Source organism: Ischnura elegans, chromosome 2 (assembly GCF_921293095.1).
Source record: "Ischnura elegans chromosome 2, ioIscEleg1.1, whole genome shotgun sequence".
Classification (NCBI taxonomy): domain Eukaryota; kingdom Metazoa; phylum Arthropoda; class Insecta; order Odonata; family Coenagrionidae; genus Ischnura; species Ischnura elegans.
The window spans coordinates 16,813,713-16,839,560 of NC_060247.1; the positions used below are offsets into that span (position 1 = coordinate 16,813,713).

At 37.5% G+C, this 25,848-nt stretch overlaps 3 protein-coding genes across 3 annotated transcripts; all 3 read right to left on the reverse strand.

The window, feature by feature from the left end:
• Positions 1-1,322: 1,322 nt before the first annotated feature.
• LOC124153445 (amine oxidase [flavin-containing] B-like) lies at positions 1,323-10,240 on the reverse strand. Its single transcript, XM_046526599.1, has 6 exons — positions 9,457-10,240; positions 9,233-9,374; positions 8,915-9,127; positions 6,181-6,368; positions 4,488-4,631; positions 1,323-1,728 (listed from the first exon to the last, which is right to left on the reverse strand). Exons 3-6 carry the CDS (start codon positions 9,056-9,058, stop codon positions 1,470-1,472), a joined length of 735 nt encoding a protein of 244 aa, XP_046382555.1. The 5' UTR covers positions 9,059-9,127; positions 9,233-9,374; positions 9,457-10,240; the 3' UTR covers positions 1,323-1,469.
• A 23-nt stretch (positions 10,241-10,263) lies between these two features.
• LOC124153444 (amine oxidase [flavin-containing] A-like) lies at positions 10,264-19,908 on the reverse strand. The gene is made up of 4 exons (XM_046526598.1): positions 19,655-19,908; positions 17,154-17,593; positions 16,916-17,069; positions 10,264-10,776 (listed from the first exon to the last, which is right to left on the reverse strand). The coding sequence occupies exons 1-4, from the start codon at positions 19,782-19,784 to the stop codon at positions 10,646-10,648; spliced, it is 855 nt and encodes a 284-aa protein (XP_046382554.1). The 5' UTR covers positions 19,785-19,908; the 3' UTR covers positions 10,264-10,645.
• A 112-nt stretch (positions 19,909-20,020) lies between these two features.
• On the reverse strand, positions 20,021-25,756 carry LOC124153446 (golgin subfamily A member 7). Its single transcript, XM_046526600.1, has 5 exons — positions 25,557-25,756; positions 25,219-25,362; positions 24,643-24,795; positions 24,458-24,559; positions 20,021-21,370 (listed from the first exon to the last, which is right to left on the reverse strand). Exons 1-5 carry the CDS (start codon positions 25,563-25,565, stop codon positions 21,323-21,325), a joined length of 456 nt encoding a protein of 151 aa, XP_046382556.1. The 5' UTR covers positions 25,566-25,756; the 3' UTR covers positions 20,021-21,322.
• Positions 25,757-25,848: the final 92 nt, after the last annotated feature.

Here is a 25,848-nt window from a genome sequence, read left to right on the forward strand (position 1 = left end):
TATTAACAGGACTTTTAGTTTTCAGTTATTTATTTATAAGTGAATCAATTAAAGAACTGGGCATTGTGATCCAAAATACTGCTCATTCTTGTTTTAGAACTTTGCAGCATTTGAATTTCCCTGTTAAAATTTTATGTATCAACTTGCTGGTTAGAGAATTTCTTGATAAATAAGGAGCTAATACTTCTCATTAATTAGAGGAGTTATTTTATTGTATAGGGATGTTATTGTATTAGCTAAGCTTTAATCATCTTTCTCAACTGGATGTGCTCTGTTAAACTTAAACATTTTTTTCAATCTCTATTTCTGCATTTGTAATGTAAGCTAGCTGCCTCTCTCCTGTTTCTCATGATGCACAACTATCATGCATACTACATAGTTGTAAATGCTTGGGAACCTCACTTAAAAAATTTTATCAAGTCAAAATTGACTTGAAGTCAAGAGAATAGGTCAAAAATGCTCAGATTAATCCAACTTTTGATTTTAGAGTGAGTGTGTGGGCATGGAAATTTACAGGATTTATAATACGACACCTCAAATGCTCAACAATGGCCCACCGAATCAAATCCGCTCATGCAGTAGCCCTAGTAGTACTAGATGAGTGGATTTGATTCGGTAGGCGATTGTTGAGCGTTTGTGCAGTGGAGGTGTCAATTAAGTTCTTGAATGATGGGGGCATTTTTAAGGCACAATATGATCCAGTCAATATATAAATTTTCCATGGCTTGATTCCACTTCCAACTTATCTGTATGAAATAGGTACTTTCTGTAATTCTTCGTTAAAACTTTCGAGGGTGCTCGTCATTATGAATAAAAACTTTTTGGCTATGTCGCCGTGTCAATTCTTGGGTGGCCCCAATGTTTCCCGACCGATGCTGGTCGCTTTCTCAAGGGATTCTGAGGAGTTGGGAATTTAAATTCTTTTACCAGATATCTATATAAAAGAATTTAAATTCCCAACTCTTCAGAACCACTTGTGAAAGCGACCAGCATCGGTCAGGAAACGTTGGGGTCACCCAACAATTGACGCAGCGACATAGCCCAAAAGTTTTTATTCATTAGGTAATTTCTGGTTAGCATAAAATATTCTTACTTGGACATCCAGAGACATTTAGAGGCTAGGAATGTGCTCTTTCCCCACCTCTTGGGTACGTGGTGTGGAGGCATATGGATTGGTAAATCCCCAGTTCTTCTAAAGGTGGCCTTGCTGTCAAGGTGAACGTGTGTCCAGTGAAGAGTTCACGTGAATTCAAAAGATCTCTCATTGGTACAGTATAATCAGTGGTGAACTATTCATGATTTTAGCTCCCAAAGACTAGAGATAGTGTTTTAATGCTTCATTTATATACCATCTTAAAAATTGGTTATAAGGTTGCTTATTTTCATGAATATTTTAATTTCATAAAAAAGAGATATCTTCCAAAGATGATAATCCACTAGAGTTTCAAATAGTGTCTTCTTTTCAATCATTACCTCCGAACAAGGTAGCGGATAATTAAAAAACCTACTCCTGCAACGAGTGGTAAATATACTGGGTTTAAACGAGAGAGAAATTGCCAAATCATTGGTATGTCTGGCTCATCATTGCTAATTGAGTGATTGTTGTTATGAGTTGCTTCTTCCGAGCTTGTTTGGTTCACTGTACTCTCAGATTGTGAGTTTGTTTCCATTGATAGCCATGACATAGCATCATCATTCCAGTCGAATTTAGCTGCCCGATGTTTCAGGCTGTAACAAAACACATTGAATTAGTGGATTTTTTTAATTGCAGCTCAGGTGCTTGGAGTGAAATAAACTATTTTGCACTCCTGTAATTTAGTGCATTTTCCCTGTTTTGGTGGACATGTATTTGATTAGGTAGAGGTTTCTGGTGTAATGTCGAAGTTTCTGTTGTTAATATATTGTTTTTAGATAAAAATTTTCTTGTGTTTATTGAAAATACTTCTCAAAGCTATTGCAATTGAAAGTAAATAAAGAATGCCAGCTACTCATGGTTGAAATATGACTACATGCATAAAGGAAAGCAGAGCTAATCTTTTGATGTGCATTTTCTGGAATTCCTGAGTTGAAGGATTAAGTAAATATCACCAAAGAGTAAATTACTCCATTGCATTCAGTAGAGATGGCTTGGGGAGTTCTTGGTGCCCGCAAAATTGGGGAAGAAAGGGAAATAAAATACAGAGGAATTGAAGAGGGAAAGGAAATGTCTGGGATCTTAGGATCTTTTTCATAATGTGGGAATTAATAATTAGTAAGGCCAGAATGTCGTGCAGCACTGTGTGCTGTTGGTGCATTCCTCCTATGTTTTCCTTGCCTGGTACAATAAAGGAGAGATGTATATTGGTGTATCAGCCCTGTCTGTCTCACTTTCTATTGAATGAAGACAAGTGAGAAATTGAGACACAAATGGCAAAGATGATGAGATTACTGATAGAAGAATAATGAGCTGGAAAAGTTTTATAGCAGAAAATCAAGTCCTGAAAGGAAAACAGGAAGAAGTAGAGAAAAAACTAAGAAGGTAAAGGAATGAAAATACTTGCTTTATTTTTGGTAAAATTGTCCGTTTTACCTACTTATTGGTGGTGTGAATTATTAATTTTTTGTCATTTAATGCAAGGCATTAATCACACTTAGGTCCTCACTGTCTAATTAGTTTTGACCTTGCAAGATGAAGGATCAATTGACATCTTTATTAATGCTTGTGCTGTCTCATTTTTTTATATTTTTATTTCTAATCAGAATATTTTTTCATAAAAATAAGATTATAGTATGGGGAGAAGTTTGTTAATTCTTATTGGATATTTTTTATAAAATATGTAAATCTATCATGATGAAAAGTGTGTTTCTTTCTGATCCCATTTACCCGTTAGGTGCACCTTTAGAACGCACTGTAAACCTGTAGTAAGCAATTTTTTGGGATATTGTGGAGAAAACTGTGAGGGAAAATACAGGGAAACAATGAAGAAAAAAGTTGTGGTCATCCTGGAATTTCTTTTGTAGGGATTACTTGACAGTGGGTGACAAAGGTCAGCATGGACTTCAGACTAGCTGCATTACCATAAAATTGTTGCAGGATACTGAGAAATCTGATTGCAGTTCAATGCAAGCCAAATAATTAAAATAAATTAGTTCAATATTGTCAAAAATTTCAGTGTTTGCTCAAAATTACAGGAAATGCAAATGGAACTCTATTCCCTTTTGATTACATATTTTTGGACTCGCTTGGTCCCTTAGCATTTTATGGGCAGGTATGACCAGCCAACAAAGCCATGTATGGTCTTCAGGAATGGAGTTTTTGTGGAAGTTTTGATTTGAGGTTGAGCTTTGGAAGTATAATTTTTATCCATGGTGGTTAATTTTGAACCGTAGAACTCTTCCTGCACTCCATGTTCTGAGCCTGCATTTTTACTATTGAGAAAGCCTTCTTCAATTGAAAGTCTCTACAAATATGGTTCCTTAGCTTTGTCAAGGTGTTTTTCTATGATTAGCCTATTAACTCTGTTCTATGAGTAGGATGGATTTAAGCTGCTATTTTTTCAATCCATTTAAGCTATTTATAAATCTTCTCTTTGAGCTGACAAATTTATTGTAATTAATGCATTTGATCAATAGTAACTTACAGCAATGAAATCAGTTAGTGAAAATCATGCAATTACTCTTTTAAGACAATCGAAAGATAATCCTTTCGTGACTTAAAGTTTTTAGAATTAAATGAATTCATAGCACTGGAATATACATATGTCATTAGTGATGTGGTTCCTTTTCTCAGCGATGGATGTGTGAGGTGATGGGAAAAGTATGGAAATAATACGTTATGTTGCTCAATTACACACTAACATTTTTAATTAATTACAATTACACATTACTCTTTGAAAAAGTAATCAGTAAGATTATAATTACTTTTAATATTGCTCATGTTCATGATGCATTAGCTGCAAATGTTTTCTCAAACGGGGTAATAACATGAAAAGCAGAACTTTAATTATTATTTTATACCATTCCATAAAATTATAGGGAAAATGTTTGATTTATCCACTTACTACAAAAATAAATGTTCTAAAAATTTACACATGTAGGTAAGGTAGGTGGAACTGCCTTTTGGTCAGTGCTTATAGAATTCATATTTTCACTTCTGACAACTAAAATGTAATTGTTACTTAAATGTAATGATTATTCGCTTGAGCTTTTCAGTAAATATTACTAGTGAAAATTACTTTGTAGATATTGTTTCGATTACAAGTAAAAATTACCAAAGACGGAATTGTTAACATGTATTCGATTATATTTATACTTTTTCTTTGTGACATCACATCACAGGATGTGTGTACCGTTGCATGTAAGCACAGATATTTTTAATGACTGAACACTATGTATAGTGTTTAGTAATGAACACTATATTAAATGAAAAGTTATGGATTTATCCGGTGGCTATAATTGAGAAAAAAATAAAATTAGGACATGGTAGGCAATGAGCCATTATAACTTACAGAGATTCGTGGACTTCGTAAGGTGTTACTGTGTTTGGTGAAAGAGCATACATGATTTCCCATGCTGCTCTTTGACCAGCCTGAACTGCCCCATTCATGTATCCAGGCCATGAGTTGGCTGTTTCTGATCCAGCAAAATAGACCCTATAAATCAATTGGAATTAGTGGAGGATTGTAATCCATCACAAAACTTGCTCTAATCAAGACACCACTGAATTATTTACTTAATTTTTGATTATTAATTTAGTTATTTAATTATCACCTTAGTCATGCAAATAAATATATTAATATTAATCCGATAAGAAAGGACCTATAAAATAACTGCACTGCGAGACTGAAGAACAGATTTTAAATACCAGTGAGAGCATGAGTATTAACTTTCTATGAGTGGGAGGAATGAGCACTCAAACTTTCAAATCTGGAATCTATTTCTGTCATTACCATAGCTTGGAAACACAAGGGGGTACCCAGGATCAATAACTGGGGGGGGGGGGGGGGGGGGCAAGCCATGGTTGTTCAAGTTGTAAGTAAGATTTAACTATGGAAAAGGTGAATGAAATCAACATTTTAAGGAAACTGTAACTGCTCTTTATTAGTTTTTCAAATTATTTGCTTGAAAAAGAATTATTTTCCTTAAAGATATTTGCGATTTTTGCTTTGCTGGGTACGCCCATTTGGAGACATTGGCGAAGATCAGAAGTCCTAGATAACTGTGAATATAAAGGATCATTAGGATAGGCTATAAGTAAGAAAATGATTTTTAAGTTTAGGACATTGTTTGGGGAAAACAAAGCTTTGTCAGGGAATGTGGATGGAGCAGGAATGGTGGGGTTGTGATAGATATCTATCACAACCCCACCATTCCCACCCATATGAGTCAAAGTATTAACATGGTGGGTGGAGGGACCAATTGGATCAGAGCCTCCCTGAAATTTTGAGGGTCTTAAATAAATGCAGCACCAAAACTTTGCTCTACCACTGATAATTCAGGAAGATAATTACAAGTAACAAAAGTTATAATTGGCATTATAGCTAGTCTAGTCCACTAAGAAATACTAGTTAGAAAATTTTTGGAGGTACCATTTTAGAAGGGGATGTATTTCAGGGTGTATTCAATTGGAGGGAATACTCTGTTGCAAAGGTTTTAGGAGGTTTCAAATCCCTTAACCCCACCTGACTGTCCAATTCCTGCTTGAGTGCTTTGAAGTTGGCACTTCAAGGACAACACTCCATCCATCAGTTTGGATGCTAAGCTGCGGTCCCATTGGCACCTGTCGTTAAAATCAGGCTGATACCAATGCGGGGTTACCCTCCACCCGTTCTTCCCTACAGTGCAAATCACCTAAGCTGTTGGTCGCCTCCTCCAAATACCATGCGATGCAAGATTGTGTGAGGAGAAAATGTTATTCAGACACCAAAAAACTGATGTTGAAAGTTTCATTTTGTTTAACTTACTTTGAGTAGCAGATAGCCTCAAATTTTAATTTAATCCTGGGAAAATAATTAATTTTTACTTTTATGGCAGATATTTTTCATCCACCTATTTTTAAAATAATTTCTTAATTCAATATAGGAATTAAATTTATGATTGCTGTAAAACAACAAATCTCTTGATATTGCGTTACATATTTTACTCAGACTCTTATTGATTCTTTTTTTAGGGTACATTGGATTCACTTTTGTATTGAAATACCTTCTACCATGACATTCTGCCAGGATGGGGTAATCCTCCATGGTACCAACTGCAGCTAGATGCATCGAGCTACTCCCAATATATGGCTCTCCAGTCCAGAATTTTTCAGCAAAGTCCAAAGGGTAGAGAGATTGAGGACCAAATATTTGTGAGAGTCCTGTTAATATTGCCATTTTTCTTTCGGGGGCCTGTTCAGGATGTATAAAGAGATCGGTATACATATATTATTGATTTTCTCTTGGAAGACAGTTAGTCTCCAATGTAAAAATCTTAACTGGTGGGAAATCAGGTGTTTGAAGTGTTTCTCTTTGACTACCTTTCACCAGAGTTTTCAAATATGTACGCGTATGAACAAACTCTTGATTCATCAGATTTTATGTCAGTCTAACTTCACACTTTGAGGCTCTGTTGGATATATGTACATACATATGTAGTTAGAATAATATGGGGTGTAGCAATTTGTTTTTTTTTCAATACAATCGAACTATTGAATTTTTATCCCATACTATAATATTTATCGGGCTTTTCAATTATGTACCTAAACAATTGATAGCTAACACTGTTACTACCCACATTAATTTTTTTGAAGGCCACAGGTTTCTGACCCTTGACCTAAACCCAACGAGAAACCTGGCAGCCCTTCTCAAAGTGTTAAAATTTCAAAGGATTTTTGTGACAAACTGACCGAGAAAGGACTCCCCAAGGGCAAGTGCATTTGATGTGTCCAATCTTATTACGAATATCCCCGCTTTGAAAGCTGTGAAAATGGAAACGGAAGTGCTGGAAAATACTGGTGCAAGAGCCCCCTTTGTTAGTGAATTCATAACATTAGTCACCACTTGTGTAGCGCAAAATTATTTTAGATTCAACGGCGATTACTACCATCAAAAGGAAGGTTTAGCAATGGGTTCTCCCTTATCACCCATACTGGCACATCTTTTCATGGATGATTATGAGGAGAAATTATTTAGCAGTGTCTCCATCAATACTAACAACATCCTCTCTTGGTTCAAATGCGTGGATGACATTTTTGCAGTGTGGACGGGCTCGAAACGACAAATAGATATTTTTATGAACTCACTGAATGCCCAATTATGTCACATTCATTTCACGCATGAAATGGAAAACGAAAGAAAGCTGAATTTCCTTGACTTGACTGTGATGAGGAAAGAAGGAGAATTTTAGTTCACCATTTTCAGAAAGACACCACAACCGACCGCGTCATACCAGCTACATCCCATCACCACATTTCACAGAAACTATCTACATTCCATTTCCTAATTCACCAGTTATTGGACATCCCTATGTCACTATACAGTTTTCAGAAAGAACTTAGAACGATCAAGTTTTTAGCAGCAAAAAATGGTTGCCCGGACAGTTTTATAGACAAAATGCTAAAGGAAAAACAATTCAGGAGAGCTCACAATCTCCTATTCACCAGCACGGAAAAGAATGACAAGGAGATTAAGCGGTGTAGGTTACAATATTATGGTTGGCTGACAAAGAAAGTGTCCAGTGTCTTCCCCAAAGAAAAATACAGACTTGCAGACTACAACCACATGAACTTGAAGAATCTCCTCAATAAGATGAAAGATAACGTTAGCAATTGTAACAGTAGTGGGTTATGTAAATTAAAATGTGATGATTGTGCTGCAATATATGTGGGGCAAACGGGTAGGGCGTTCCAGACCAGAGCAGACAAACAAAAGTGTTTTTGCAACGGGCATGTGAACCAATCCCACTCTGCAAAACGCCTATTAGAAGCTGGACACAACAGTGACTCCATACCCAATATTCTACATTATACCAAAAATGGGAAGAAGATGGATGTTCTGGAAGAATGAGAGATAAAGAAGAATTTGTGTATGGGCCAGGTACTAAATGACATTGTATTTCAAAAGCACTCACCACTACTTACCACCGCACCACCTCTCTGTAATTTACCCTCCACCAATCTCCTACCAAAGTTCTCCCACCCCCGGCCTTCCAACCTTCCCACCCTTTCCTCCCCTGAACTTAGTCACACAACCCATCCACTCCCCCCATCCATCCTCGACTTCACCCCAACCTCCCCCTCCCCCTTCCATTACCTCCCCTACTTGTTCCTAGGGGGTGTAAATCGAGGTTGGCCCGATTATTGTATTTGTACTCGAAAATGATGCCTTAGTGTGTTGAAACGCGTTGTGCCAGGAAATAAATTCAGTGAAAATTTAGAAATTTTTACTATAGTCTACTAAAGAAATTTTTGCACAGGATCTTTATTCAACCCTCGAGAGTTGAAATTTAAGTGATTATATGGTGTAGAGATTTCCAGTATAATAGAGAATGTTCAATACTGAGTTTAAATGGAAGTTTTGTGGGTAAGGAATACGTACCCCACATTGTGTCAAACTCCACAGTTGAACGGATATTTTTGAATAGTTGAGCTGGAAATTCAAGTAGGCACATCTCTCTAATCGCAGTTACGTCACTCTCAGTAAACCCATCTACCCCTCACTATCTGATATTTGTTAATTTGGGAAACTTTTATGTTATCCAAGCATAGCTGCATGATTAAAAAAAATTTCATTGCTAAGTGTAAAATCAGGACATTTTTGTCCTGATTGCAGGTCTATAGTTGGTATCAGTAGTGAAAATTATCACTTCACTTATACCATTACATGATCCACAGTTTTTGGTTGATTTTCAATGCCATTAATTAGTATTCTGTGAAATAGTAGTAAAACACAATTACCTCTTTCTTTGACCAGTATTGGCACACATTTGAGGTCAAAATACCAGTCAGTGCTGGTCCATGATATTTATTAGTTGAGTCGATTACACTGAAAGCGACTGCTAAATGAGAGTGCAATGTTTTGCCTTTTTTCACTCGAAACATATAATTCTCCTCAATTCCTGAGCCATACGTCAATATATCACCAGAATAACCAAATTCTTTCCAGAATGCCTAGAAAATAGTTATGTAACACAATTAGTCAGTCATTAAAAAATTACTATTGGATTGAAGAATATTTTTGTTTACAAACTTAAACCAAAACCATTTGATTCATACCTCTTTGTATGTTACTACAAACTTCAAAACATTTCCTGGAAGTAGATGATTCAACACACTTATTCGCTTATCTGATAGCGGAGGTGTGAACGTTATTTTCAATAATTCCCTTGGAGGAATCGCTAAAATAACAGATTTTGCACTGCAGAAATGTGTATGTTCATTAGTAGAGGGGAGTTAACAATTAAAAGAAACCATTAAATAATAAAATAGATCAGAGGAACCTGTATCTTTGTTGCTTCAATGTTTGAATCACAACTTTTCTATCCAGCTCTGTCACGCGGATAACTGCATCATCAAAGATCACTTTTTCATGACCCAGGGCTGACAATAAAATTTCGGAAATGCTCTGTGCACCTCCCTAAATTCTTAAAAAGTAAAGGTGGTTCATTGTTAGGCAAAATTCGATGGACATATTGACCTCCACTAAAACTATGTAATATTCTTTGAATCATTTTATGATATACCATATAAAAATTTTGTACATAAAACTGGCACTGCAATATCCCAATGACAGCATTAGATTTTATCATTGAGTGTTAATTATTGAGTCAATTTCTACTATCAGGCACTATCACTATGGGTATCGTTGAAAAAAAGTACAAAATGAAAGAAATGAAACCAGTGTCCCTCTGTCAGAGGGTCTGTAGTCACTTTATCCTAGAATTGGAAACAGTTAGATAGAGATGGATTACGAACTGCTGCAAGGACACCAAAAGAAACATGATGAAGGGAAATGCAGCTTTTTCAGATAAGGAGCCCATTAAGAGAGACTTCAGAGAAAAGAAATACAATGATTTTGATCTATAAATGTCAGGCATTCAGGTAAATACTGTGAGGTAAACCATAAGTCTGTATATTAAAGAGCTGTACCAAGTTCCAATATCTCAAGCAGAAACATCCATAGATCTGAGCTGAATTGATCATATTGGCAGGGCAGGGATGCTGGCATGCAAATATGAATAATCAAAAAAAGACCTTAAGGAGTGAAAAATTTATTGGAGAAGACGGAATGAATAACAACTCTAGCTCAGTGGTTCCCAACCATTGGTCCACATTTCAAGAGCCTTGTAGCCCATGGACAAAAATTCTCTTGTTAATAGACTCATTGAAAAATTGGAGTAAAACTAAATTGAAGCAATTATAAATGTATTGTAAAAACAGCTTTACTCTCTCATCTTTGAATTTGGCGATGGAAGTGGCACTCAGGAAGATTTACAGCATATAGGAGGTATGCTGGGGATGATGTCAATCTGGGGTTATTGACTGCAATATCATATGCCTGTACTTGAACATTGCAGTCATCATTTAAGTAGAATTGAGAAAATGATTTATTTTATACTGTGGTAGAAAAAGAGCTGTATTCACACTTAGGCGATGTACACTCATAAGAATAATTATCCTTTGAAGTATCTATACCTTACTTGCCTCCACACATCTTGTTCCTAATCCATGAAGTGCAGCCCTGCATTGATTGAGAAAACCTTCTCCAGCATTCGAATGGGTCAGAAGAAAAAGGGCTGACATTTCATCTGGATTGGCCCCTGAGTTAATTTTAAATAAAATTTGGTATTTAAATAACTGATATCTTAGTGCACTTGAAATTAAGAATAAAATTTTTCTGTTTTGAATTTTGCAAAATTTGAAAAAACGATCCACTTTTTCTCTGATTCTGAGTAAAACATTAATTATACATAGGTATTTTATGACCATATAATTATATATTATAATACCCTGGCTGGGGATTTATATCTACTGCCAATGGGATGTGCTGGTTCATGTGCCCCTTTGATGGCAGCAGAGTCGAATGAGTTGCTACAAAAAAGATGTACTCAAGGTCTTGGAACTGTTAATTTCGGTTTAATCTGTTGCGACCTAGGTAACAGACTGAGGCCAGTGTCCGATGGAGCCACCTGGGATTTGTCTCCTAAGTGATGTTTATTCTATGTATTTTCAACTTTGTAATGAAATTCCTTTCCAAAGTGACCTCAGTAAGTGAAGTCATTGAACACACTGAATGTTTCGCCTGTCTACTAGTGATGGCATTAACGACTCTTTCTATTCTGTCCTAAATATGTTTTATGGGGAAACTTATTTTTTCCCAAACCTTGGCCAAAACTGCTGGTGAGCCAGCACGAAATCTGAACGTCCTTCATTTTGGTGGAGCTCTTAGTTTCAAGTAGGTACAATCGAGGCCTCTGAGCACCTCATCAATGAACCTTTGAAATGTCCTTGCTGCATTGCGGAGTCTATACAACATGAATGGAAATTCAAAAAGTCCGAAAGGTGTGGTAATGGCGGTTACGGTATGTACCTAAAGAGTTCAAGTTATGGTATGATCAGTGGCACAGCGAGGGGGGGGGGTTTTGGGGGATAAAACCCCCCCAGAGCTCCGAGAAATTTTTAAATTTAATCCATTTTACTTAATAGGATTGATGTTACTAATACATTAGAGTAAGGATGAGTAAAATATCCCTCAGAAAGCCGTAAAACTCACCGTTTTGAACCATTTATCTTTAAAATTCCACAATTTATTAATCTCGTACCTATCGCTTATCTTGGTGGGTATACCATACCCCCATACACCCCGGTATTAGTTGCACCTTAACCCCCCCCAGGCTTAATTCCTAGCTGTGCCCCTGGGTATGGTTACCGTAACCGCCATTACCACACTTTTTGGACTTTTAGAATTTCCATTCATGTCGTATGGACTCCGCAATGCGGCGAGGACATTTCAAAGGTTCATTGACAAGGTGCTCAGAGGCCTCAATTTTACCTACGCCTACCTGGACAATATTTTGATCGTCTCTAAAGACGAGGATGAGCAGCATGAGCACCACCTAAGCGAACTTTTCCTTAGGCTCAGTGATTACGGTGTTGTTATCAATCCTTCTAAGTGTGTTTTTGGCGTGTCTCAAGTGACATTTTTAGGTTATAGTGTCAGTGTTGATGGCACTAAGACATTAAAAGACAAGGTTGGTGCAATCCAAGAATTTCCTGAGCAGGTGACAATCAAACAGTTATCCCAGTTTTTGGGTATGGTAAACTTTTACAGACGTCTTCTACCCAAATCGGCATCATTACAGGCACCACTTAATGATTTATTGCATAATAGAGTGCGAGGAAATGATGAGATTACATGGATGCCTGAATTGTGCCTCTCATTCCAAAAGTGCAAAGACTTTGCCCCCCTCACCCACCCTGTTCCTTCCCTCCCCCTAGGCCTTTTCACCAACACCTCGGATTTTACCCTGGGGGCAGTTCTTCAACAAAAAACCGACACTGGCTGGAAACCATTGGGTTTCTTTTCTAAAAAAACTTAATGGCGCAGATAAGAATTATAGCCCATATGATAGAGAACTATTGGCCATTTGCTGTGGGGTTCGCTACTTCAAACACATGTTAGAAGGGTGAACTTTCACGATATTCACGGACCACAAGCCGTTAATATATGCATTCCATCAAAAGTCTGATAAGTGCTCACCCCGGCAATTCTGCTACCTTGACTTGATAGGCCAATTTTCAATGAATATCTGACACATAGTGGGGGCCGCCAATGTTCTTGCGGACGCCTTGTCCCGGATTGAGGAAGGGACTCGTGCTATTGATTTTGAGGCACTAGGTCATTCTTTGGAGACTGACGGGGATATCTACCGATTCGATCGATGGATTTTTCTTCCTCATAGGAAAATCCACTAGGATCGGTAGAATATTAATTGCGTAAGCTTGGTTTCGTTAGTAGTAGGACCTGCCCGCCTTTGTGACGGTGCGGAATTCCTTGTCCCTTCCCTTCCTTCCCTATCCCCTCCCAGGAGGCATCGTTGGGCTCCCATCGCAGCGGCGCCTCCTTCCTTGTTCCTTTCCGTCCTTCCCCTTCTGGGTGCAGAGGAGAAAAGCTCTTGCTTATAGTCCCTGTCCCAGGAGTGTATCCTTGCGAGCCCGCTCTGGAGTCTCGTTTCCACTGATGAGGATCTGGCCTCCCTTCTCAACTCCCAGACAGCTTTAATCCTCAAGAAAGTGCAGATCCCCAGGTGCAGTGTGCAATTAATGTGTGATACATCAACATCAAATGTTCGACCATATGTCACACCAGCTTTCCGTCGCCAAGCATTCAGTTCAATCCATAACCTTGCACTCCCTGGAGTGATAGCCGCCACCAAATTAGTGACTACTCGTTTTGTGTGGCCATCAATAAACAAAGATTGCCATCAGTGGGCTTGTTCGTGCTTCCCCTGCCAGCGATCCAAATTAACATGGCACGTCTCCTCACCCCTCTCTGATTTCACTCTGCCAGGAAGGAGATTTGGACATGTTCATATTAATCTTGTTGGTCCCCTCCCCATCTGCCGTGGTTATCGCTACTGCCTCACATGTGTAGACCGCTTTACATGGTGCCCTGAGGCCATTCCTGTGGCCCATCTCCGCTGAAACTGTGGCACATGCCTTCCTTCGGGATTGGTTGTCATGCTTCAGCATGCCTCAGCAAATCACCACAGGCCAAGGCAGCCAATTTGAGAGTGCCCTTTTCCGCCAGCTCTCCAATATATTCGGTGCAAGAAAGAAATATGAGGGTTCTAGGTGAACCCTCTCAAGGAAACAACACACCGGGGCCGGGATCCAAGCCCGAGGCTTATACGCCCGATCACCCGGGGAGGGGCTGGAGAGGAAGGAAAAAGGATAGAGGCGCCGCTTCGATGGGAGCCTGCTGACGCCTCTGGGAAAGGATAGGAGCGGAAGGGAGGGGACGGGGAAAAACACCTTAACGCTACAGAGCGAAAAGGGCCCACTAACTATATTCGGTGCAGTCCACTTGAGGATATCAGCATATCGTCCGGCAGCAAATGGGATGGGGGAGTGCTTCCACCGCCAATTAAAATCTGCCATCTGCTGCCACAACACAACAGAGCAGTGGGTGTATGTACTGCCTGCAATTCTTTTGGGTTTCCGATCTCCACTGAAGGAGGATATTCAAGCCACCCCAGCAGAGCTCGTATACGGCAAGCCACTACAACTTCCAGGCGAGTTCCTCTCCTCCACTAGTGGCTCCACCCCCAACACCACCTATTTCACCTCCCAGCTCCAGGAACACTTTCGAGGCCTGAGTCCTTGACCAGCAGCACGCCATGGCACACGACATGCCTTTATCTTTAAGGACCTGTCATCAACGTTCCACGATTTTGGGTGTCATGATTCAAGCCATTGTGCCCTCCAGGCCCCTTACAATGGCCCATACAAGGTCCTACATCGGGATGGTAAAATCTACAAAGTACGTTTGCCAAACCGCGATGCTAACATTGCCATTGACCGCCTGAAACCTGCCTACATCATCTCTGAAGAGCCAATCATCCCTGAGGAGAAGAGCAAAATCCTCATCACCAGGAGGCAGCCATCAGCCCAGGTGTTGCCATCTACTGGCATCCCACCAGCTGATAACCCTACAGGGTAGTATACTATATGTGGGATAGTATACTATTATACATGCACCTCAAGGGGCAGAACACATGCAGCGTAGCGGCCGCCCTAAGAGATGCGTCCGTTTCCCTCAGCATCTGTTGGAATACCAACTCTAACCTTTTCCAATTTCGTTTTCCTCCAAACATTTGCCAATTTTCTCTCTTTTCCTTTTTTTTCTTCTCCACGCTAGGGTAACTCACTGCCAGGGGGATGATAGCTCTTAGTTTCAAGAGCCATCACCAAGGCCAGGCACCTGGCTGAGGTCAATGCCCTGGGACCCTGAGGTCCCTGCCTCCGCCACACAGAACCTAGCATCAGGAAGGTGCTGGAGAGAGAGACGCTGACAAAAAGGCAAAGGAGATGGACTTCCACGTGCGAGAGACATAGAGCATCTGTATCGCTTACCATCGTAATAAACGTGGTTGGACTTACTTTCGTGTAATTTATTGAAGTGAGGTTAATTAATGGATTATCCCAACTCTCCTTCATTCCTATTAGTATTCAGTGTCTTAGGAACAAGCTACTTGAAGTGGAAGAGCTTATTTCCCAAGACCAGCCTGATGTGATTTGTATTAATGAACATTGGCTCATGGCTAATTAACTTGTCTCTTTACACCTACCCAGCTATGTTGTGGCCGATGCTTTCTGCCGATTCACACTAAAAAATGGTGGAGTTTTAATTCTTATTTCTGTTAAATTAAGCTATAGCTCAGTAACCTTTCCTTATAGATGTCTCAATGTTGGACAGGTGTTCGAATGTAGTGTGACCAAGGTCTAATTTTTTGACTCTAGTATTATTATTTCAACTATATTTCATTCTCCATAAGTGGTGATTTAAATTTTTCTCTTGATAAATTGTCCAACATGCTGATTAATATTAACAACTCGGTTGATAAACCCCTATTAGCTGTCACTGGTGACTTTAATTGTGACCTCCTTCATTACTCTATAGAAAAATCAGAGCTACTAGATGTTCTTTCTTCATATAATATAAATGTAACAACTAACAAACCCATTAGAGTCAGCTCCACCTCTGCATCTGCCATCGACAACATTTTTACAAATATCGAATATCAATTTGTGAAAACTGAGGTTAATATATCTCATATTTCAGACCACTATCCATTACTCTCTACATTCAACCTAAATGCCTCAAACAAGGTGATAATAAAATACTAGAGAATTTTTTCTGATGAGAATGTGAATACTTTCTGCAACTTGCTTATGTCACATGATTGGTCCAATATTTACTCCATGAGCTCCTTTGAAGATGGTTTTAATTTTTTTATTCAACCTATGTGACCTATTTTGAATATTGTATTCCTGTAATACCAGTTAGAATTAAAAATTTGTCCCTATCTGTGGGCAGAAAGTCATGGGTCACTAATGAAATCCGGTAAACATCTAGATTCATGAAAAGCATGATCCTCTATTACAAAAATTTGTCCATGTCCAAGTCCATGGCTATAGACAATAACTAATAAACTAGCAATGATTTGTAATGAACTTGTGATAGAGGTGCACCTTTTTCTCTAAAGATGGGAGTCAAAAATGAAGGTTTGCTGTTTACAAGAATATGTACCTAGTTCCTGTCGTTTAGCATTTATTTAACTCAGGTGTAGTTGCCAGAGAACCGAAAATAGCAAAATCTATGGAATCCTGATTAATTACAATTTAAGGTTCTGGGGTCTCTAAATATAAAAAAAATACTCGAGTACATACATCATGAGATGGTGAGTGAAAGGTTTAAATAATCGTTGAATGTCTAAATGCTTCAATCGCCAATGCCTTTCACAAGGGGGATTAAGCATATCATTTTAACGGGGATCCCTTTCTGCAGTGCCTTGGTGGTATGCAATACCTCTCAACAAAAATGCAACTGAGGTCTAACATGACAGGAGACTTTTAGAAATCAATCATTTTGAATAATTGTTTTTCAAGCTGGTGAAATTAAAACTTTCATTGGAATTGAAGAGCTACCTTATAAATTGCAATATTACCATGTTAAAATCCTCCCCTTAATCTGCCCATGTCTTTGCAATACATATACCTATATATTTAAAAAAGAAGCCTTCTTCTGCTTTTCCCAAACTTTGACATGTAAAAGTGGGGTACACCTCTTACGTACCAGTTTAAAAAAAATAGACTATTGTCTATTTTTGAGTCTACATGTCTAATTAGGATTAGTCTACATGGCTAATAAAGAGGTAGTAGAAGTGGATACTTTACCATACATATTTTTTATGACTGCATAGAAAATTTTTCTTGGCTCGGTGCCATTCAAGTTATTTCTGATCAAATCTCCTGCTGACATTCCCTCCATTGCCTTCATGGCATCATCATACTTTTTACCTGCAGTAGCAAGTTTACATAGTCTCTCCATCTGATACAAGGAAATTTTGATTTTTGATGAGTCAAAATAGTATAATTTTAAATGGCTTACATTCTTCATACATCTGTAACCTGCCTTACGCATGAACCTTGACATTTCCATCACATCAAAAACTCCAGTTAACTTTGGGAAAGGACCTTTGTAAGGTTGAAGACCACGAATGCCAATGTGATTGCTGCCGCCTTCCAATTCAGATTCATTGGGATCAAAAACATCCAAGTCAATGGCTACTCGCATTTCCTCAGCATGCCTAGCTTCAGTCTGGATACCCAATCGGTCCAGCAATGCAATTATATGAGCTTGTGAAGGAAACACCCACTGGCCTCCCAAATCAAAAGGCTTCATATCATCATCTTCTGAATAAGTGCATGAGGCACTTGCTTCATCTTCCTCAGATAATGGTCCCTGTTTGCTACTTTGGCTCTCTTCGGTGTAGGCCTTTTCCATACCTTTTCTCATCACACCGAAGGATTTAGTTTTTAGGTGCGTGGTGAGTGTTCTTCCTCCAACGTGCCCTTCACCAAAAGAAAAGAGCTGAATTAAAAATTTAATGAGGTATAACGTGGTGGTTATTGTTAAAAATAGTCAATTATGTATAAGGCCGGTCTCAACATCATTGGGGAGACTGTGTTGATTGCCAGGAAAACCACATAATATATTGGGAACATTTTCATTACTTTTTGGTTAACCAATCCCGATAAGTGTTATTTAAACAAATGGACTTATCTGGTATAAGTCAATGCTAATTTCCTGAACATTTGATGATCTTATTACATCCTTGATTTTTTCTGTCCTATACCATTCATGTTGTATTGAAAGAGCCCCAGTACAATTTGAGGTAAAGAGTAGGTATTTTCAAGAAATTTATCCAGTGGGTATATTTACTGGGTAGTGTTTTCCCTCAAATATTTTCCTATCAATAAATACTCTTAAAATATTAACCCCCTTTGTTTTCATCCAATTCAAATCAGTTAAGAGTTGAAATATTCAAACAAGATTATGACCAGGAATTTCGATTTCCAGTTTAGGTTGGAAGCAATGTGAACTCCAGTGTTCTATGTGGGTAGTCATGAGACTTATATTGTGCACTGCCATTGAAATTATAAGGACTTCTAGGCTCCCAACTGGTTTTGTACTGACTACATTGCTGTACTGACAAAAACATATAATTCAATAGACAATAGTTTTAAATATTTTTTTCCTCTCAGGCTTTGGGGGGATCTATCCCCCTCATAGTTACACCAATAAAACCTCACCATTACTTGAACAACTTAAGAGTCTAACTAGAGCCTCCTCTAACTAAAGCACCTCCAAAACTATCCAACTTTTGATTGGCTTGCAGAGGAATGAAATGTATTCACTCAAACCTTGAATTGATCAAGGAAATGCAAGAACATGTTTTAGATCTCTTGAGAAGAAGAGTAATCACTAAAATCTAATTCTCAATAAACTTGTCTGGCCTTTCTGACACCCACAACAGTGAGTTATTCCTGACTGATGGGTCTTTATTGTGCAGTTGATGAGAAATTTTTGTTTGGGGACTTTACCTCTTACCCACCGCTGAGAATGCCTTGTCCATTTTAATGTGGCTAATATTCCCTTTTAGATTTAAATGTTCTATATTACTATATCTCTCTGTCTTGCAGTAGCCACTGTCCCACAGGATTCATAACTAGCTTTGGTTAGCATAATTGTCCTTTGAACGTCATAGTTGGAGGACAGGCTTATGCACATTCCATTAGTAAGATTTTTTGTGATGTAAAATATTAATAAGTATTCAAATATCTTGATAAAGTTTTAGGTACTGTGGAGCAAAAACCTTGAAAATCATCTTGTAAGATGTTTTCTCACAGCTTAAACGAGCAAACCTGATCAGTTGGATCCCTCCTACTAATATGCATCAAATCCCCCCACCAACTCGAGCCATGTTGGCAACTCAACACGATATTTTATATTTTGAGAGGGAGGTAGTTTCTTCCCTCGAATCCTTCCTATTGTGTACCCTATTATCCATGGATTTAAGAAAAACATTTTCCTATCCTGAAAAATTTCCAGATTTCCCAGCAGCTAACATGTGCAGTGTATTTAAATTGAAGCATCCTTTGAAGGCCAACTTTCACCTTTCAATTAGTATACAAATGGAACAATCCAACAATAAACAAGTTAACATCAATTGAACGAATCAGAGCTTAGCTCAATGAATTCTTTTGAGCCAGATGTTTGTATATGTAAAAATTTAAAAAAGTATATTGATATTACTATTCATAAATGAACAAAAATTCATATACTACATTAATTTTTACTAGGATGCACTATTGAATAAGATATTCTATGTAATTTACCATTACTAGAGAATACACGGATCAAATTCTCATGAAATAAAATGATAATATTTTTCCTATGTATTTCAAAGCACTGAATAACCGCTGATGACAAAAATGTGATACTGCTGATTGAGGTTTTTACCCTTAGCTGAACACTGCTCCAAATGCACTTGTTCCACAATAATTACTCCTTTTCACTGAATTAGCACTTAAATACCAATTTACTTAAAAACCATATTAATTTAGATATACCTTTTGCCTCCAGCAATAAAATACGAAATCCTCTGGATGACAATTCAAAGGCAGCAGTGAGCCCAGATAATCCAGCACCAACAATTATTACTTCTGTTTCATGTGTCGCTCCCCTTCCTACATGTTCCATGCCATCTCAATATTTTTGGTAGTCTCATGGCAACCCAAGATTAAATAAACATTAGAAATTTGAATATCAAAAATACATATTTTGGAATGCTGAATCAGAAATAAACATCAATGCCACAAATTAAAGTGTTAAAGGCCAAAATTTTCCATTTTGGTGAAAGGGAAAAACAATAAAGTAAAAAAATCAAATTTAAAAACACAGGAGTATATTTAGATGATGAAAAATAAAATAAAAAGTAATGAATTAAAATAATTTATTTAAGAAGCTAGCATGATGGGAGTCTTTTTCTTCAACAAGGATTATATGTTATCAAGTTTAATGAAGAAAGTCAGTGCCATAATTTCTCTTATATTTCAGCTATGTCAGCAAAACAATATTCAATTACACAGTAAGTCACTATCAACATGAGAGCAAGTATGAATATCACTTAATCTTTCAAGCAGCAGGTTAAATGAAATGGCAAATATATTCCTGAAAAAGTTGATGACATAATTTAGTCAACGATGCATCAAAATTAATTTTTACCAAGGTAATATTTCAAACAACATCAAAAATGACATTTCTCAATGACATGTACCAGCATACCAAGCACTTCAAATTACAATAGATAAATTAAATTAGTAATGCTTTGTCCTGTAAACAAATTTGAAAAATTGTTTACAATATAAATGCAACAACTTATATCCCTAACATGACCTTGTCTATTTCCTCCAATCCAAGAACAGAGTTACATAAAACATCCTCACAAACGTGGGAACAGCCACACACCATATTTGGCTTTTTCTCTGTTATACCACTACTCATAATCCATCTTCACTGATTTACCATACAATCTTTGCAATTTATTTGCTGTTACTGATTAGCTATGATTAAAATACTTTTCAGCACTGACATTAAAATACTGCAAAATAAAATTTAATAACAAACAACCATAACTATTGAAGATGGTATAGTATAGCACTAAGGATTTTTCCAAATCTTGCATTCCTTTGCCATAACATCAAGGACTTTTTTACTCCCCTTAAGATTACATATGGCCACCAATATCAGGTAAAGGCTCATTATGAGGCTCATGTGCACTACACATTATCATCAAAACAACACATATATAATATAAAACAATAAATCAAATTATAAAGAGAGAAATAAATTTCATCTAGTCATAAATCAACAACTCATCCATTAAGAAAGCTAAGGAGGCATAAATAACAAGTTCCTTCGTGGGCTACAGAAAAATACCATTGCTTCTCTTTGTCAAATCTCCATCACCATTGGTTGGGCATTGCATCCTCCAGCACAAAACACTGCATCACGGCCCACTCCTATCCTCCCCGCCCACCACACCCTACCATGGACCCATATGGGTGTGAGGTGCTTAGGGGATATTTACTGGCCTCTTTTTCTCTTCTTAACTTCGCTTTTCTTGAACATTCTCACTCGGGAAATGCACTCACAAACACATGCACACACACTTTCATTCTTTTTTTCCAAAACATGCATCACATGAAAAATTCCTCTGTGGACAGGGAGAGGGAGAGTCACGAGCGGGTGGCTGCAGCTGGCTCTGTCAGGACGGAGATCTCAATCTGAGCAAAGGTTAAGGATGCAAATCAGAGGCTATGAGATACAACAATCCCTCAATGTTCATGATAAATATTTCCCTGATAACAAAGTGAAATTTGCAGATAAAATGTTGCTTAACTCTTTGGTGGATGCACCAAATGCAACCCCACAAGTGGTTGTCCTGTGGCAATTTTGGGTAAATATAAATTGCAATCCAATCATTGAGGTTGAGGTAATTTTCTACTCAATAAAGGATGATTGAGGTGTTACAGTTGTATATTTTATTTCGGTTTGTACCAAATGATGGCTCTGTGAGCCGAAATGCATTGTACAATTTACATTATTGTGGAAAAGTGCAACTACCTTTCATTTCAATATGTTTATTTTATTGTTTGACAGTGAAAGTAAATTGCTAATCATCTAAATTCTCATCTAGATCGTAATATCGTATAATAGGGTGGTTTCCTATTATTTTTTTATTGCCTGAATCGAAAGATTATTACTCCTGGAGTACGTATTTCACGCTTTTATATTTTTAAATGACAATATCTATTTTTGGCAATTAAATGAAAAGTGAAAGTTTTCAAGTGTGCGAAAACGTGACGGCTAAGTATGAATGCTGGGAAAACCCCGTGTGACATCGTTCTGGTTCCCGATGCCGCAAGTGAGGTGACCTTGGGGCGAGGCTTTGAGCGCTCATACGACGCAGGCTGCTGGCAGGTAGCAGAGTACCCTCCTAGCAGGTAGCGCTTGGCTTAAATAAGGATTAGTAATACCTTAGCTAACGAAGAAAACTTTCCGACCTTAGCCAGTTTCAATAGGTGATTATTAAGACATGTTTCCCTGAGCTCTGTGCCTCATACATGCATTGGTAATCTCAGACGATGTAAAACTCCTATCTACTCGCATAGAAACTAGGTCCCTGTGGAGTCACGTGGAGTGGCATCGCATGGGCGCCAATCTGGCCTTTTTCAAATGAGGATAAAATTGACCATTGCCATTCGTCTAAACTGAGATTTGTAAAACCATATAATTTATATATTTTGAATACACTAATGGTGGGTAATGAATCGCAATCAATGCCTTTCGTTTTCTTTGATGAAGGAAACTACCCCATTGCGACTGATTAATGTTGTCTCATGACATATCCCTAAATTATGTCCATTTTTTTACATCCACTAGCTGACAATTTTGACTCATTATTTCTATTCTGTTGATGTAACTGAAGTGAAGTGTGATTTACAATATCATTAATAATGGAATCAAAAAAATAAGTGAAATGCATCTTCTACTGTCAGACTCATCAAACTGTCTTCAATGCCACATACAAAATAAGACATTCCGTAGGTAACTGACCCAGATATAGAAAACACTACCTCTTCCAAACAAAGTTAAATACGTGTGGACATAGGTAATGCAAATGCCACCAAACGGAGAGCTTGGACCTGTGAATATGTGGCAATTTGCCATAGGCCTATATTTCAGGTGTCCATAATTTAACCTATCGGAGAGCCCTATGTAGACATTCAATGCACAAAAATATTTGCAATCAACAAAATATTAAAAATACATACACCTGCTGGCCAAAAGCAAAATTTATTACAATGATTGTGAACTATGAAAATAATTTTAGTTGTGGCCAACAGGGATAGAAGAGGGGTAGGGCAGGGATAAAGAGAGAGAGGTTGAAGGTTTAAACCCCCAAAATATTATTTTGACATACACGCTTACATGAAACCCCAAATGAACACTTCTGGTTCCTGAAACCCCCCTCCCCCAACAAACATGCATACACAGGATTGTGAAATATAAAAATTACTTTCCAAGGGCCCCAATTACTAGTAGCCCCCTTCAGCATTCTAGCATTTACGTGGTTAGTATGTAATACTAAACACATGTACAACAGCTCCATACTTATATCCTTCAAATTTATCGCATAATAGACACATTCCAAGAAAGTTTATATACATATGTGATTTTTGACCAGCTACACACTATAACTACCAAAAACTACAATAAAATAGTGAATAGCATATCCTAAAAGCTTCGACAAAATAAGGAAGTTTGAGTATGTGGTGCCGTCAATTGGCTTAAAATGTTTTTGTTTAGGCCTAAAAATGATATAATAATATTTGTTTTAATGAGTATTTAGAATCAATTGAAATATTATTACGGAGGCTTCCGCGGTGATTAAATTGATGATTGGTTTCTGGGTTAATTCCGTGTCGGACCCAAAGATGGTAGCTGGAATGCGCCTGAAACTGTCATCAGCCAAACATGAGTTGACGCGGCATTAACCCAGAAACCAATCATCAATTGAAATATTTCCATGCCCCCATTGAGGGTTAATGACAGCAAACGAAATACAAATAACTTTCCAGCTAAGTTATTACCAATATCGGAGTGAAAAGTTATACCTAAATATGTACTCAAAACAACAGATTTGAGGCTATATATTTTATAGTTTTTGTTATTCTCCTACAATAACATTGACCACCAATCTACAGAGAAAATTATGAATATTTGAGTGAAAAGGTAAGGTAGAACTATTAATAAGAACAAGGATACATAAAACTTAATACTTACCTAATTAACAAATCACATATTTTGAGAATACTCAGATGGCATATTAGCTGTGCAAATTTAACCTCCTGATATGCGAGACAAAAAAAAAACTCATAACAGAAATGCAAAGTCCTTTAGCAAGTACATACTGCAATACGAGTTAAATAATAATTTTCATGATTATAGATGAAAGGGATTCAAAATAAATTTATTAAAATTTTTTTGGAGTTTGAGGAATGAGTAAATATATGCACCCTTAATTGAGAAAGTTTCTTTGACGTAAACTTACTTAAAATTTAGGATTCAAAGGCAGCAATATCTGTCCTGCTACCGGGAAATCAGACCACAAGAGAACAAAAATAAATCGTACACAATGGGTTCACCTAATAGTACAACAGAAATGATTGATTGCCCTGAAGACTTGCGAAGTTTCCCTTACTGTGAGTCCTTCGTCCAACATAGTGCTCACAAAGTATAGAAAGGAGTTCAAATATATATATTTTAATTATAAAACATGCAAGTAAAAGTTCAACAGTAAAGGATACTACTCTTAATCCTCTTTCTGATGGATCTGTAATCAGAAGGCCTCTTGGCACATAAACCCGTTCGTTTTGTTCCACTACATATTTGGCCACTTTCCTCAAGCACTGGAAAACAAAATCAATAACATTAGTATTTATCAAAACTTTGAAGGTACGACTTAACAAATGTCATCGGTCTCACAACATACTTTTTCATAATGCGTTTCAGTACATATGTAAATAAGATATGCAGTCAGGCACGCCATGCATCCTTCACAATAAGTGCTACAGCCAGCTTTCTCCGCCTCAGCATATATTGAGTTCATGGTGTTGATAGTTTGCTCAAAAAGTTGCGGCTCGATCTATGAATGATACATGAAACAAGTTATAATGAATATTTTCAATCAATCAACATAAAGTAACTGTTGAAACAAAATTGTTCCACTGTTGTAGGTGTGCTGCTAAGTCATTAAGAAAAAAAATTTCCTCCCCACGAATAGGGATATGTTCAAAATGTGTAACCCAAATTCTCGAGTACTCCTTAACATACAACTTTTAATGCCTTCAAGACCTTAATTCCCAATTCATTAGTCACACAATCATAGCAATGCTAATTACACGTAGCACCAATAAAGCCTTTGGCAGCAAGGCCTATAACTCGCAAATGAAAAAAATCAAGGTTGATTCATAACGATTTATATCATGTTCTGAGTCATCAGGTTGTATCTCTTTCGACGTAAACAACTAAAAAACACTGGTTTTAATGCCAATGAATTGGAATTCACCTTATCTTCTAATTCGGGAGGAAATCGAGTTTGAAAGCGAACTAGAGTTCCTTCACTGTAGTCGCGTTGAACAAAAACTTTTAAACAGCCTTGCTGATTCCCTCCCCTCGCCGCCAGGTCATCGAGTGGGGTGGATGTGTGGTTCTGCAAAAAAAAGAGAATTTACCATCAGTCTCATTCGCCACATAAAATTTGAATAAAATAAAAGTAACTCTTATCCGAAGCATTCCGGATACAGGGAATTCAAAGGAAATGAAAGAAAAATTAAAGCAGATCATTAACGATACACAGGAGAAAGTGGAAAGTTACGATTTCGAAATATAATAATACGATATTACCATGAACATTGCCTTGATGTACCAGAAGTAGAAGAAACCTTATATTCACCGAGAATACTACGGCGAATAAATAATAAACATTAAGTGCTCGAAGGAAGAATTTTACAAGAGCAAAACATAGCTCACAAGGACTTGTTTCACATCTATCTACGAATTCCCTATTATGCCAGATAATGTCATTCGCTTCTGCTGTCTCATTTGTTTGCTTTAATCCAAAATCCGAAGATAATAAAGCGCACAAGCGCAAGTAACGTATGAGAAAATAATTAGTCAAGTATAGCCTCCTTTGTAT

Bases quoted from the DNA above. Each gene is read 5' to 3' on its own strand.
- LOC124153445 (XM_046526599.1), bottom strand. From the start codon at position 9,058: ATGTTTCGAGTGAAAAAAGGCAAAACATTGCACTCTCATTTAGCAGTC. The intron at 6,369-8,914 runs GTAATTGTGTTT...CATCCTGAACAG, and splicing joins AATACTGGTCAAAGAAAGAG to GCCCCCGAAAGAAAAATGGC. The intron at 4,632-6,180 runs GTATTTCAATAC...ATTGATTTATAG, and splicing joins GCAGAATGTCATGGTAGAAG to GGTCTATTTTGCTGGATCAG.
- LOC124153444 (XM_046526598.1), bottom strand. From the start codon at position 19,784: ATGGAACATGTAGGAAGGGGAGCGACACATGAAACAGAAGTAATAATT. The intron at 17,594-19,654 runs GTATATCTAAAT...CTTTTGGTGAAG, and splicing joins TTTATTGCTGGAGGCAAAAG to GGCACGTTGGAGGAAGAACA. The intron at 17,070-17,153 runs GCAGGTTACAGA...TCCTTGTATCAG, and splicing joins TGTCAAGGTTCATGCGTAAG to ATGGAGAGACTATGTAAACT.
- LOC124153446 (XM_046526600.1), bottom strand. The intron at 24,796-25,218 runs GTGAATTCCAAT...TATCATTCATAG, and splicing joins CTCCCGAATTAGAAGATAAG to ATCGAGCCGCAACTTTTTGA. The intron at 24,560-24,642 runs GTATGTTGTGAG...TTTGTTTTCCAG, and splicing joins CTGAAACGCATTATGAAAAA to TGCTTGAGGAAAGTGGCCAA.